This window comes from Monodon monoceros, unplaced genomic scaffold (genome assembly GCF_005190385.1).
Source record: "Monodon monoceros isolate NGI ecotype Baffin Bay Population unplaced genomic scaffold, NGI_Narwhal_1 Super_Scaffold_10, whole genome shotgun sequence".
NCBI classification, from domain to species: Eukaryota; Metazoa; Chordata; class Mammalia; order Artiodactyla; family Monodontidae; genus Monodon; species Monodon monoceros.
In genome coordinates this window covers 47345667-47361129 of record NW_021703766.1, presented here as the reverse complement: position 1 = coordinate 47361129, position 15463 = coordinate 47345667, and the positions used below count along the sequence as shown (strand labels likewise).

The 15463-nt window shown below is 51.8% G+C and overlaps 1 protein-coding gene across 1 annotated transcript; it reads right to left on the bottom strand.

The window, feature by feature from the left end:
- Positions 1-694: 694 nt before the first annotated feature.
- Positions 695-8245, bottom strand: CD177 (CD177 molecule). The gene is made up of 9 exons (XM_029241731.1): positions 8200-8245; positions 7988-8128; positions 7561-7743; positions 6706-6825; positions 6428-6544; positions 2686-2826; positions 1777-1962; positions 1505-1639; positions 695-1244 (listed from the first exon to the last, which is right to left on the bottom strand). Exons 1-9 carry the CDS (start codon positions 8243-8245, stop codon positions 982-984), a joined length of 1332 nt encoding a protein of 443 aa, XP_029097564.1. The 3' UTR covers positions 695-981.
- Positions 8246-15463: the final 7218 nt, after the last annotated feature.

Below are 15463 nucleotides of genomic sequence, written 5' to 3'. Positions count from 1 at the left end.
AACGGATGGGAGTTGTGTCTTCTGTATTGAGGACTCTGATTTTCATCGGGACAAGGGAAAGGGGTGACTGTGCTGGACACTTTCTGTTTCCTTCTTCAAATTCACTCTCTCAGCTTCTTCCCCTGCCCTGCGCTGTGGGGAGTGTCAGTGGGATCTCCTGCCTTCCAGCTGGGTTCAGTCAATGGGGAGACCCAACAGGAGACCAGAGGGCGGACACTGAGTGAGGTTGGGGCATTAATTCCCCAGCTCCCTCCCTGTAGTGTCGCTGTGGGCTGGATGGGTTTTCAGCCTGGGGTCAGAGATCCTGGCAGGCAGCGTTCTGTAAACACCACCCCCTCCAGATCCTAGTAACGGTCATGACTTCTCCTCAGTGTTTCAGACCTAGGATGATAACAGCCCCAATGATATCAGCCTCAGGAAACCGTGCAAAGCCTCTTGTTTCTCTGCTTCACACAGACCCTTACGTTATTCAAGTGGGGTGAGCCCGCTGTTGGTGCTGAGGCCCTGGCTACTGGGATAGAAGCCTCATTGGTCCCGGTGCACCTTCGCCTCCCAAGTCATGGCGATGCCCAAATGCTTTTACTTGCGGCAAGCTGAAGACTCTGCCGCCGCCCAGTGGGGTCCAATGGGGATGTGGACCAGATCAGTAAAGGACAGCCTGAGATGGTCAATCTGTCACCGGATTCCTCTCCTCCCTCATGCCAGATCTCTGGGAACCCTCCCCTCCCCTCACGTAGGGAAACCCCAGCATTTGGGGGAAAGGACAATGTCTTTATTATCACACACACACGGGGCCACTGCTTGAATGTCCACCCTCCCGCAGGGCAAGTTCAGCTGCTCCGAGGCCCTGTCATCAGGTCATACAGTACGTGGGGTGGGTGTGGGTGATAACTCGTGTAGAGGACTGGGAAATAATTCCGTGTCCAAGGCTATTTAGTTATGAGGTCAGAGGGAGGGTTTGGGCTAGGGGGTCAGCAAGGCCTAAGAATCATGGGGAAATGGGGTCAGCAGGGAGGGCGCCCCACACCAAAGGGCTAGGGATAGTCCCAGCCCTGCCACCCAAGCCAGGTAGGGGGCAGGGGCAGCTCCATCTGGCACTAGGGTAGGGGCAGCTCCATTTGGCACTGTAGCCTCATCACGGTCCTCAATCACAGAAAAGACCCCGATATTCTGGGTACCGTTCAATAAGGAGCTGGAAGGTTGGGCCACGCAGCCCTGGATGTCCACTGGGGAGCTCAGCCCACCTGGAGAGTGAATATGGTCAGAGAGGGCTCAGGTTTCCTCAGCTTAAATTCCTAAACCCTAGGAGTCCTAGACCCTTCCCCCGTCACACCAAGAGACCAGGCTCTTAGGCCCCTCCTCCCTCCGACCTAGAAAATCTGGGTCCCCAGCCCCCTCCACCCTCAAACGCATAAGCCAGGGTCTCAAGCACCCTCCCACCTCAGGACCAGTGAATTGAGGCCCCCAGCCCCTTCATCCTTGGGACCTGACCTTCAGCACTCACCTCCCCTGAGAGCAATGTGACCCTGGTAACAATGACTGGTGCCCTTAGGACACATCACAGTATCAGAGTTTTGTGTGCAGGATCCAAAGACGGACAGACAGGTGGGACACTGCAGGTCTCCCGGGGCAGGGGCAGCTGGGGAGCAGAGAGAAAGTTGGGGGCGCACAGCTCTGCTCTTAGCTCTTAGCCACCCTCCTTGAGCCCCAGAGTGTATCTCTGGGGCCCCATCTCTCCCCACCCCCGGTCCCACCCAGCCCGCTGGGGTCCCACACCTGGACGAGGGAGGGAGTTCAACAGGACACTGCTGCTGGCAGCCGAGTTGCACTTGTCGGAAGTGCAGAACCGGGCAAAGGAGGCGACGAGCACTCCGGGCGGCCCCGAGTGTATGGAGATAGCCTGGGAATCCTGTGTCCTGGCCTTGCTGCAGCCTTTGCTCCCCACCAGGAGCGATCTGAGTCCTGAGGGGTGACAGAGTGAAAGCTGGGTGGGGGGAGGGGAGACTCGGAAGGCGGCAGAGCCAGGGGTTCCTCGGTGCACAGCAGGCAGAGGCGGGATGCGGGTCCTCTGAGGACGGGAGCACAAGTCCCGGTGAGTGCACGGGGAAGACCAGGGCCAGAGCCTGGGTCCTCCCCCAGCTCTGCCACCTCTCAGTTCTCGCTCAAATGTCACCTTCTCACTAGAGCATCCTCAGAGAGCAAATTACCACCTTCACCTCACTCTCCCTATCTCCTTTCCCTGCTGGATTAATTTCCATAGCTCTTACCTCCATAGGCATATCTTACTCTTTTTTTTTTTTTTCTTCTGCTTCCCCACTGGCACGTAAAGTGGCAAGAAGGCAGATGCGATGGGATCTACAGCACCTAAAACAGTGCCTGGCACACAACGGGCAGCTCATTAGACCTTGAATACAGCCACTGAGGTTGCTCTGTGCCAGCTCTCTCAGCCCTTTGCCTGGACTACCGGATACAGCCTAGCGACCACGCAGCAGGGTAGGTACTATGATCGCCATCACCTCGCCCCCTTGGTTTCAGAAGGGGAAAACAAGGTGCAGAAAGAGGGAGAATTGGGTTTAGAACTGCAAGCGTGAGGGGAACCTGGCAGGAGATTCAGGGCACAGAATCCAGGGCAGCGAGACGCAGGACCCCATGCGGGGGTCTTGCCCTCTTGGGCAGCCCACACACCTACATCTATGAGCAGAAGCGTCTCCTGACACACCTCCCCACGATTACACAGCTGCTCCGTATTCGCGGACCACGTGACAGGTTTCTGAGTCAGGTCTTGAGAAGTCCGAAGCATGACCCCCCGATGACAGGTCAGCATAGCTGCGGAGAAGGAATGACCAGGGTCTGGGTGATTCAGGGGCCTGCCTGGTCCTGCGCTTGGGAAGATGGTCACGTTCTTGACTCACCCTCCAAGCCATCTAGCCGCTGGGTCCCTCAACCTCAGATTAGCAGGGACACAGGAAGTCCGAGCCCCACCCCCAGTTTTTTCCCCTGTTCTTGCTGGAACATCGCAGGGGCTTTTCCCAACCCCCCTTGGGGACGGCTGCTCCTCCCTTTGGGTGTGAGAGAGATGGATGGCTCTTCCTTAGCAAGAGCCAATCTCTACTTCCCTCTCTGGGCCTCAGGGTCCTTATCTGGAAAATAAGGAGGGCAGCCTGACACCGCAGATTTCTTTTAACTGAGAAGCCCTATGTTCCAAACAAAAATACTCAGACGCTTCGTGCGCACTGAACACTTAACTGAGGTGCCCGGCTGCCATGACTACTTTCCAGGGGTTAACCCCTTTAAGCCTCCCAAGGAGCTTGCCTCGCCTGGATTGCCTCATTTCCTCCTGGCCCCCTGGCCCCCGCGCCGCACCAAGCAGGTGGTGTTATCCTTGTCGTCCCCATTTTCTTTCCTTTTCTTTTTTTAAATATCTTTATTCCCCTTGATCACTCTGCTGGAGCCACACTGGCCTCTGGATTCTTCCTTGAACACATGGGAGGCACATACCACCCCAGGGCCTTTGTATACTCTGCGACCCCTGACTGTCTGGGGTTATCTCCTCCTCCCTGAACTTGGTGAAAGAGGCTCAAAGAGGTGGTAATCCTCAAAAGCTGGTTCAGCGGCAGAGCCCAGACAGAAACCCACGTCTTTCTGATTCACACGCTAAGCCCTTAAAGGCTGTGCTCTCCCTGACTGTGCGACCCACTGCTCTCACTGGGACCACCATCCTATTCCTTAGGGGGAGAGTCAAGGCTGTTAAAATCCCAGCCCTTTGGTTCTTCTTTAGTCTGGGCTCCTGCGGTGGTCCATTTTGCACCCAGTCCTGGCACCCAGTCCTCTCCTTCCCCCATGCCTTCCAGAAGCTGTTCTAGCTCCCTGAGATGCCCTTCTGTCCTCCACTTACTCCCTGACATCTCACTGTACCCCATCTTCTCATGCCTGGCCTTGCCGATGCTCAACAGACATTTGCTAAACTACCGAACTGAACTTAACCAGGGAAGACAAATGCACCGTCCAAGATCTGGCTCTGATGCTGAAAGGCAACAGAATATGGACATATATTAGGGATATCCATTTGTGGCCTAATGGCTGTGTTTTATGTGACGTGTGTGGTTTGGGAGCGTACATATATGGGATGTGTGTAGATGTGTAGTGGGTATGTGGGGTGTGTGGGGTAGTGTGGGAATGTGTGAAATGTGTATGGTGTGTGTATGCTATGTGACGTGTGTGTACAGTGTGTTGGTGAGGTATGTGGTATATGTTTGTTGCATGGGTGTGGCATGGTGTGTGTCCTGTGTACCTGTGTTTTGTTTGTGCGTGCTGTCCGCGGCGTGTGAAGTGTGGTCTGTGTGCTGGGTGTGGCATGTGCTATATGTAGTGTGTGAAGTCTGTGGTGCGTGCGGGATGTGTGAGGTTTAAGGAGGCCCGTGTGCGGTATGTGAGGTGTGGTGTGTACTTGGCACAGTGTGTGTTTGTGTCTCCTGAGTGTATTGTGTGCGTTATGGTGTGTGGTGTGTGTGGCGCGCATCTGATCTGTTTCGGAAACGCCTTCTGAATTATGAATGTTACCTAGTCCCAGAGACGAAGGCCAGATAAGTAAACCAGCATTAATGAGAAGGAAAGATCCAGACTCTGTCCTCCTCTGCTCAACACCCTTCCACAGCTCCACTGCCCTCAGCAGAAAGGCCAGCTCCTCAGTCTGGCTGGGCAGACACCTGACCCGCCACCAGGACCCCCCGCCTACCTCTCGGCTCCCCCAACAATATCCATTCCCAAGACACAGCAGGGCATTTCCTGCCTCCTTGGCCTGGCACCCGCTGTTCCTTCTGCTTGGAATGGCTCTGCCTTCATGGCCCACACTCACCTTGTCCACCTGGAAAACGTGTGATCACCCACCACCCCCAGCTGCACCCCATCCTCTCGATGAGCCCCTCCTCAGGCAGAGCCGAGGGACCCCCTTCAAACCAGTGGGCTGCACCCACCTCCAAGCCGTTTCCTCTGCCTGTTCGTGTCCTTTTCCTCTTCTGTGAATAAACTGCAGCTCATCTTTAAGACACGGCTCATAGGTCACTTCCTCTGTGAAGCCCTCCCTGATTTGCCCCTCCCAGGACATCAGTATCATCCTTCTCTGAGGCCCCCGCAGACCCACTTCCACGACAGCCCTGTGACCATCTGTGTCTGCGATGTCTCCCTTCTCGGTCCTGGAAGCCCTTTAGGGCAGGGCCAGGGTCTGAGTCCTCTGGGGTCTCCACAGACCTTGGAATCCTGTACAAACTCACGTCAGCAAACGCATCCTGGGTGCCCATCCTCAGCCAGCCCTTGTGCTGCCCGAGGCTGGAAGCCTGGCGTCAGTGACATCTAGGCTCTGTCCTCAAGGCTCCCAGTCCAGCCAGAGAGATCCAAACAAGAGGAACTCACTCAACTCTCTCCCTGAAGCTCGGACAGGGAAGACCCTTCTCCCACTTTCCTAAGACCCCACTCCCCACCTCGCCAGGGCAGGTGCTTCACAGCAAGACACTCTAGGCCACTCTCATCCACCGGTGTTCGGTTTGGCTGGGTTTCCATGGGGAAGTGGGGACCCTCCCCATGTCCCCGTCTGGCTCTTACTTTTCCTGTCACACCTGAAGCACCCTTGATATCCTCTCTGATCTTTTTTCTCTGCAGCATGGCTGCTGGGGTGCTCTAGTACCATGGGTGGGGGATGGGTGAGGGTGGTCAAGGGGAAGTGGAAGACCCAGGGTTACCCAAGGTCCGGGGTGTGGAGAAGTAGAATTGGAAGCAGCAAGTCACGCCCAGCAAGGAAACCAGCCGGCACACCTGCACTCACTTCTCCAGCCAATGGACAGAGTGGCACGCGAGGCAGCCCACCCTCTCTGCCCCTCTGGCCTTCCTCCCTGCTCCCCTGCCCCTCTCCCACCTGGACAGGCCCAGCATCATTTAAAACACCCACCAGGGGCTTCCCTGGTGGCACAGTGGTTGAGAGTCTGCCTGCCGATGCAGGGGACACGGGTTCGTGCCCCGGTCCGGGAAGATCCCACATGCCGTGGAGCGGCTGGGCCCGTGAGCCATGGCCGCTGAGCCTGCGCGTCCGGAGCCTGTGCTCCGCGGCGGGAGGGGCCACAGCAGTGAGAGGCCCGCGTACCGCAAAAAAACAAAAACAAATAAAACACCCACCAGTGGATTCCTGTCCTATAGATATGTCCCCTGGACCACGCACCCTCTGTTTCCCCTTAAGCTGGACACCTCTTACTGGCATCCCCACCTGAAGCACCTACTGGGAGAACCCCTTACATCACATCTGCCTGAGTGAGTAATAAATATCTGAACGACGTGATGCTGGCTTTGGTGGGATGTGTTTGGATGTCCACCTTTCACAGGGTCATCATGGCCCGAGGCCGCGGCGCAGGGCATTTGGTCTTGTGGGTATGACACTCACCTTCAGAATCACAGGTCTCCTGCAGACTGATGGGCCCGATTTCCCGAGTCCCATTAAGCAGGTTGCAGCCTGCTTGGGACATGCACCCCTGGACTCTCAGATGGGTGGAGCGGTTCCCTGTGGAAAGTGAGAGGAGGGGAGAGAGGGAGACACTGCTGCTGGGACCATCCATCCCTCATGCGGGAGGCGCAGCTCTGGGAAGCCAGGCCCACCCTCCTCTGGGTCCCAGACCTCAGCTGCCTTTCCTCCCCAGAGACTCAGATCTTGGTCCAGCTCACCAGCACTGAGCAGAAGGTGCCCACTGTAGCAGTGTGTGCTCTCGGCGGGGCAGGTCAGCTCTGCTGCAGACCGGCAGCTTTGGGCAGACAAGCAGACTGGACACCGCACAGACCCCAGGGCTGGGGAGGTGACAGAGAAAGGGAGGCAGGACTGAGAAGGCTCTGAATTCAGACCATGTGCCTTCCCTCCACCCCTCCCCCATTTTGCTGGTCCCCAAGAATCAATTCCCTAGTGTCCCCCAAATGTGCCCTCCTCAAGCTCTTCTCATGAAGGCCTGGGGTGCAGGGCATTTGGAACATGAGCTAGAGAGACAGCAAGGTTGAGGAGGGGACGTGAGATCTGGGAAGGGGCGTCTGGGACTGAGCACAGGAGGTGGTACGAGTCAGGGAGTGGTGCCCGGGGAGGACCCAGTGGCTTTACCCACAAGTTCCACTAAACAGTCCAAGAAGACAAGACGCCCATGTCCACAAAAGATGCCAAAGAGTAGAGAAATGCAGAACACAGCCCCAAACCTGATTTACGGTCTCAGACAGAAAAAAACAGTGTGAAGTCACAGGCCCGTTTCACTTAGGAGGAGGAAATGCCAGAACCCTGACTAGAACACGCGTGGACCAAATCCAGCGGGATGGAAAGAAGGAGCTGGCACCAGGTCAGTGCCGGAGCCAGAGTCAGAGGTGGGTGGTTGAACATGGGAAAAGCGGTCCAGTTTTCTGCTCCGGGACTGTTAGAAGAAGCTGTGCTGGGGAAGGTGGGCAGGGAGGGATTCTAAAGGAGCATCCCCAGCGTGCTCACCCCAACGCCTCAGCCCCATGGCTTCCCTCCTCCCAAACACCCTCCTCCTCTCCCTCCGGCACCTGTGGGTGGGTGCGGGGCCCAGAGAGGGAGGCTGGTGGACAGATGGTTGCACAAGTCCTCCCGGCACACCCGGGTGTAGGAGGCGATGGACACGCCGGGGCCTGCCCTGTGCTGGGTGATGAGGTCCTCGTGATCGGCTGCCTGGGTGCAGCCCTTGATGAGCACCACGTACACTTGGGGTCCTGGACCAAGAGAGAGAGACGGGCCAGGGTGAGGTCATGACTAGAGGGTGGATGTGCCTCGTGCTCTGGGGTGAGAGGCTGCAGAGCAGGCCACGGGGTAGCCGAGGAGGGAACAGCTCCTGGTACTGGGGGGAGCAGGCTTTCGAGTTTGTACACAGAATATGCCGGTAGGAGCGGGGGCAATAGGAGCGTCTCTGCACAGGAGAGGGTGGGAGTCGGGCGGCGGCCCACGGGCCCTCCTTACCGTTCTCCATCAGCATCAGAACCTCCTGGCAGCTCCAGCCTTCCTCACAGTGCTTCTGGCTAGTCGTCCACTGGAGGGGCAGTTCCGATGCATTCTTCACAGACGCCAGTGTCCCCCAGTAGCAGGTCAGGGCCTGCACTCCTGAGATGGGAAGAGCCAATCAGTCTTAGCTCATCCTCCAGAGTCCCCTCCCGTCTGAGGTCCTCACTCACGGGGCACGGTGATGCCCAGGAGGGCCAGCAGCAGGAAAGGGCTCATGATCAGGGCAGCTGGAACCCTCACTCCTGCTCTCTCCTCCTTTTTATATCTCGCCTCACTCAAGGCAGTCCAGGAAAGGGGTGGGGAGGGTAGGGACTTGCTAAATGCAGCCTGGGCCTCTGTCTGAGTCTCAACACCTTAAAGGCAGCAGGGGTGGGGAAGGGTGGGGGCTGGAGGGTTGGCGAGTGAGGTCGAGGGGGAGTCTGGGTCCTCCCTCCTTCCCCAGACCCAGGAGTCTGGGCCCCCAGTCCCTCCACAGTTAGAGATAGAGGCATCCTGGCTCCTAGACCTCACCGGCCCAGGTCCCCAGCCCTCTTTCCTCCAGAGCCCAGCTGTGGGGGTCCCCACCCACATCCTGTTTCAGGACAGTTTGTGAAGGCGGTTTCCTCATCTCATAGCAACTTGGCCACCTTCTGGCCCCAAGTGAGGAAATGGCCCAAGTGCCCCTGAAGACACTGTGAGGTGAGTCTTGGCTGGTCGTTACGCTCTCCCTATCCTAACCTCTGCCCTCCTGCTACTTCCCTTTTCTTTCTCTTTCCTTTCTATACTGCTGTCCTTTTTATTCTCTTTTTCACTTACTTCCCTCATGCTTTCTCTTCTTCTACTGTTCTCTCCCCTCCCAGCACAACACAGGCCCTAGAATCTCCATCTCCCCGCCACCCAGGAGGGAGCTGAGGAATGGTGGGGTGGGGGGAGGGGTAGAGACTGAATCTCTATCAAAGAATTAGGATATTCCTCAGCAAAGCAAAGTGTCTTTGCCAGAAATAGATGGAACAGTGGTGTGCTAGAAGACCAGCTTTTCAGAAAAACCGCATCAACAAACCCTGCCTCGGAACATCGGCCTATTTCTATGCTGTAAATACTCCTACCATGTCTGATTTTAAGCTACTAATCATTTAACAGCCAGCTCGCAAAATTCCTAAATATTTAACAATCGGTTTTTGCAAGCCTGCACAAACTAGCTCTCGCATGCTGGGTAGGAGGGAGACAGGGAAGAATCAGGGGTGTCTGTCGGTGGCTGCAGAGGCCAGATGTGGGTGTGTGAGAAAGGGGAAAGGGAGAAAAGAGTGAGAATAGGGCCTCCCTGGTGGCGCAGTGGTTGGGAGTCTGCCTGCCGATGCAGGGGACACGGGTTTGTGTACCCCACATGCCGCGGAGCGGCTGGGCCCGTGAGCCATGGCCGCCCAGCCTGTGTGTCTGGAGCCTGTGTGTCTGGAGCCTGTGTGTCTGGAGCCTGTGCTCCGCAACGGGAGAGGCCACAACAGTGAGAGGCCCGTGTACAGCAAAAAAAAAAAAAAAAAGTGAGACTAATAGTAGAGGACAAAGAGAAATGAACATGAAACTTGCAATTATATGTTTATTTCAACATCTTTATACATTGTATTTTTCTTTGTGTTTGCAAGTTTAAAATTTGCTCCATGGACAGAGGCACGTTCCTCTCATCTCCCACTGTGTCTCCACTATTAACATGGAATAGCATAGGTGCTCAATAAATATTTATTGAAGGATGGAAGGAAAGGAGGGAGAGGAGGGAGGGAGGGAGGGAGGAAGGAAGGAAGGAAGGAAGGAAGGATGTAACAGTGCCATCACCACATTTGTCTAGGTTGTGCACTAAAGAAACATCACCCCCTCCCCAGTGATCCACACTGTTGCTGTGTGAATGGCACCCTCTGGAGTTGTGTGTGGCCTGACGCAATGTCCCTGGAAGAAGAGAAGGAAGGGTGGGCAAAGAGGCACATAAGGTCATAGGCCTCAATTAAGTGTTTGATTTTAGTCAACAGATATTTACCAGGCTGGAGTCTGTGTCTGGTACTGTCCTAATTTCTGGGGAATCAGGAAGACCAATAAGAATGAAGCCACTGTTTTTGTTGAACTCACAGTCTAGAGAGAGAGACAGACACTAAACAAATACATGAGCACCAAAAAAAACCCAAAACAAATGGTGCTGGGTGCTGGGCAGAGAGTGAAAACCAGGTGATGTGAAAGTGAGTGACTGAGCTGGGATCAGGGAGGGCCTCCCTGGGGAGGTGACATTTGAGCTGAAAGCAGAATGAAAAGAAAAAGCTTGCCGTGGAAAGACAGGCAGGAAGAGCATTCCAGGCAGAGGTGAAAGCGGGTACAAAGGCCCTGAGGTGCGATCTAGCTTGGCTTATGTGAAGGTTAGAAAGAAAGCAAATGGCTAGACTATGGTGGGTAAGAGGGAGAGTGATAGAAGATGAGGGAGGAAAGGCTGGCAGGGGCCCAGCAACGTACGACTAAGTTGGGTTATTAAGGCAACCTTTCTGGGAGTCGTTATATTTCCAGTGAGTTATGCAAAGTCTGGATGTGGGGCTGTTTAGCAAAAGGTCTGACAGTCCTCGGTGTGTAAAACTGTTTGCTACCAGACCGGATTCTGTTGCTCCCTGATTGTGTAGCCTTGGGTCACTTACTTTCCCTCTCTGAACTTCATCATCCTCTCCTGTAAAGTAGTTGTAATGGTTACCTGCACCTCATGGGTTGTGGTGAGGATTAATATCTGGATATAACCCAAAGTAGGTTCTCAACAAACGATAAAAATAGTTAATGTTATGAGCCTTTACTCTGTTCCAACCCTAGTCCAAGCACTTTTTTTGTTTTGTTTTGTTTTTTGTTTTTTTTGCGGTACGCAGGCCTCTCACTGTTGTGGCCTCTCCCGTTGTGGAGCACAGGCTCCGGACGCACAGGCTCAGCGGCCATGGCTCACGGGCCCAGGCGCTCCGCAGCATGTGGGATCTTCCCGGACCGGGACACGAACCCGTGTCCCCTGCATCGGCAAGCGGACTCTCAACCACTGCGCCACCAGGGAAGCCCCCAAGCACTTTTTGTTTCAACTCATTGAATCGTGACTCATACCCTGAGGGAGATTCTATTAATAGCTTGATTTTATAGTTAAAGAAACTGAGCCCCAAAGGAGTTAAATAACTTGCCCAAGGTCATACAATGTGGCAGAGATAACTGCCCACCAAAGATCCATGCTCCCTTCAGGGTGTAAAGATGTTACTACCTGGCAACTGCCTAGCCAGGGGAATTACATTTCCCAGCCTCCCTTGCCTCTAAGTGAACCATGTGACTAGTCCCCACCAATGGAATGTGGGCAGAAATGACTGGTATCACTTTTGAACCTCAGTGGTTACAAAGCAGGAGTGCCACCTCCTTCCTCAAATACTCCATCAAGTAAATGTGATACAAGTGAGAAATAAACATCTATTATGTTAAACCACAGAAATTTAGTTTGATAATATATCTGTTTCAGCTACTAGAATTTTTTAATACACACAGCCAGAAAGTGCTTTCCTTGGGATGGATGTCCTAGAAGAAGAGCCTGAGACAGAGATTCTTCTTGTGCTAAGTGCTTGTAGCATTACTTGTAGCATTACTTGTAGCTTGTAGCATTACCAGTACTGGTTCTTTTCTTTTCCCTACCCTTCCTTTTCCTTCCCTTCCCTTCTCATTCCTTTCCTCTCCCTATTAAGAGCAACAATTGCAACTATTCCTTGTGCCTCTTGTAGAAAAGGATCCAGAAACTAAAAGAGGGAAAGGAGCTTGCCAAGACCTCTGTTTCAGGCTCTGGTTGAGCTAAAATCAATTCTGGGCCCCTCAGTCCACACTTTGGCCAACTCATTCTGCTTTCTCTTTCAGAGCTGGCCAATGGGTTCAGCAGGTATGAGAAGCCCGGGTCATGCCAGAATGTGCTTCGATATTTATCTATGAGGACAAAGCAGACCCTCTAGCACTTGGGTGGGGCTTCTTCCATATTTATTTCCAACAAAGACACTTTCTTTGCCCCGGGACTCCCTGAATGCTGTGAGGAACAAGTACATCCCCTCTGGGTCTCTACAACCTGGGTTTGTCTGTTTCTGCAGGATGAGAGTCATTTTAGTTGTTGATGACAATATTCTACGTGAGTGACGTTGCGTCTTTTCTACTGCATCACATCCAGAGGTTCGTAATGTCAGTTTGTTGTGTTATTGGCTAATTATGTGAACATCCCAGTCTCCACCAATAAGAGCCTTTTATTTCCTTGTACACACCGTTTCCAGAGAATCTTCCCTTATCGACACAGATTACACTTGGGTCGAGCTTCTCCACCTGCCCTGCGCTGCCTGTTATGCAAAGCCCTTCCACTCGGGTGGCTCATCCCTCAGAGCTGATACTATTAACCCACCTCATGAAGTGGGAAACAGCCCTGACAAGGGAGAATGAGCGCTTGAGTCACGGAGTCAGGAAATGGTGGCAGCATCCGGGAGCCCGGGCGTTCCCAGCAACCTGCACTCTGTCCCACTGCACCAAAGCTCCCCGAAGATGGTCGAGTCATCTGAATGATATACTTCCAGTCTCATCTGCCGAGCACCCAGTTTTCTCCAGCAAAGAAAAATTATTCGTATGGCAAAACAGTTCACATTCAGATTACAGTACAGGACCTTATGTTATAAAGAGGAGGGATCCGTAGCATGTGATGAAAAGTTACACTTAAATATCTTTATCGGCCTTTCTGTACTCACCAGAGGAACAAAAACAAGTAAAAATCGAATACAGCTACTGGCATTGACTCCTGTCAATATCCTCCAGCGCTGGAGGCACGGTGGATAGATTAACCCTTTGGAAGCCAATCTCACACTAAACCTTCCAAGTCCTAGGAAAAAAAATATTCCTAGTGTGTGAGGAGAAGGGGAGCTGTGATACCTGGAAATTGTGAGCTTTTAGTAAAGAGGTTGAGATTCTAGGCCAGACATTGTTTCACTCTGATCTGAACAATTTACTTCCTCTTTCTTGCCTTCAGTCTCCTCCTAATTAAAATGAGGCATGGTTTTCAGTCTTTTCATCACACAGGAAGAAACAGGGAAGGATAAAGTCCAACACTGCAGCGGCAGGACTAACATCTTAGTGTTTACAGCACTGTGGAGAAAGCCATCTTTCCTAGAAGCCACCAAGCAACGTACAACCACAGTGGTTTGAGCTGAGAAGGCACTCACCTTCATCAATAACATCAGTTGTCAGGCAAAAATCTTTCAAGATAATTCCACTTGACTTCACGTTAATTGAAGTAATATAGAAATGGAATGGAATTGTTGAGTCACATGGTAGGCATATGCTTAAGTTTTTTTGCGGAGCACAGGCTCCGGATGTGCAGGCTCAACGGCCATGGCTCACGGGCCCAGCCGCTCCGCGGCATGTGGAATCTTCCCGGACCGGGGCACGAACTCGCATCCCCTGCATCGGCAGGCGGACTCCCAACCACTGCGCCACCAGGGAAGCCCTATGCTTAAGTTTTTAAGAAACTTTCAGACTGTTTTCCAAAGGGGTTGTGCCATTTTACGTTCCCCACCAGCAGTGTGTGAGGGGTTCCAGTTTCTCCACATCCTTGCCAACACTTGGTATAGTCATTCTTTTCCCTTTTAGCCATTCTAAGAGTTCCATGGTGGTATATCATTGTAGCTTCTTTTTTTCATTGTAGCTTTATTTTGTATTTTTCTAGTGACTAATGCTATCGAGCATCTTTCCACGTGCTTATTCACCATCCATGTATCTTCGTTGGTGAAGTGCCTGTTCAAACATTTTGCCCATTTTTTTATTGTCTTCTTATTGAGTTGTAAGCACTTCGTATATTCTAGTTGCAAATCCTTTGTTAAACAGATGTTTTGCAATAGCTTTCCCAGAAATAAAGGCATATGAGGCATATGTCCAAATAAAGACACACGAAGACATATGAATGTTAATAGTAGCTTTATTTGTAATGGCCCCAAACTGTGAAACAATGCAACCAAACTGGGATATAACCACACCATGAAATATTACTCAGCCATAAATAGGAATGAGCTATTGATACATGCAAAAATTTGAATATGAACTGCATATATTTATGAGGTTCATCCATGTTGTAGCATGTATCAGTGCATCATTCTTTTTTGTGATTGAATACTATTCCAATGTATGTTTATACCAGAATTTTTATCCATTGACCCATTGATAGACATTTGGGCCATTTCCACCTTTTGGCTATTGTGAATAGTGCTGCTATAACATGTGTACATGTATTTGTTTGAGTATCAGTTTTCAATTTTTTTGAGTATATACCTAGGAGTGGAAGAAACCAGACACAAAAAGTCACATACTGTATGATTCATTTATATGAAATATTCAGAATAAGTAAATCCATAGAGACATAATTGGTGGTTTGCAGGGGTCGGGGGCTGGGGGAATGGAGGGCAACCTCTTAATGGCTACAGAGTTTTATTTGGAAGTGATGAAAGTGTTTTAGAACTAGATAGAGGTGGTGGTCATACAACATTGCGACTGCATGAAATGCCACGGAATTGTTCACTTTAAAATGGTTTATTTTATGTTATGTGAATTTCATCTCAATAAAAAAATTATACTGAATGAAAGAAGCCAGATGAAAAAAGAGAACATACTATAACATTCCATTTATATAAATTCTAAGAAGTGCAAACTAATCTATTGTAAGTGAAAGAAGGTAAATGATTGCCTGGGTACTGGGGGGCTGGGGGGTGCCGAATGCAGAGGGAGGAATTACAAAGGCTCGTGTGGAAACTTGTGGGTGGAATGGATACGTTCACTGTCTCAACTATGGTGTGTGTATGCCACACTTATGGAGTGTGTATGCACATCAAAACTCATTATACTGTGTACTTTAAATATGTGTGGTTTCTTGCCTGTCCATTATACCTCAGTAGAGCTGTAATCAAGGCTTGATGTTATGGATTGCCTGTGCAGTCAGGCGGAGAGAATATTGTTCCTCTATTACTGCTACTTCCAAATAGGTAGACCCTGGATGTGTGCCCACTGGTGTGCAATAATAATGACTGTTGGCCTTTATGTGGCCCTCACTGCATACTGGGCACTTCAGGCATCTTAGCTCATTCAATCACCCAAATGAGTCAGTTGAACTCATTTACTTCACGCAACTTTCCTACCCCCTGGCCTTTGCACATGCTGTGTCCTCTGCCTGGAATGCATTTCTGCCCCTTTGTGAGCTCTAGGTTAACTCTGTCTGGGTCATTCTCCATTAGATGTCTGTCTTCAGGAAAGTCTTCCCTGGTCCTTCCATCTAGGTCAGCATCCCAGTTATAAGGTCATAACTAACTATATGAGAGGACTGAGGAGCAGCTAAACTCACCCTGTAGGAGAAACTTTTAGGGAGTGGTCATATGTGTCTAATGATAAAGACACCATCTTTTC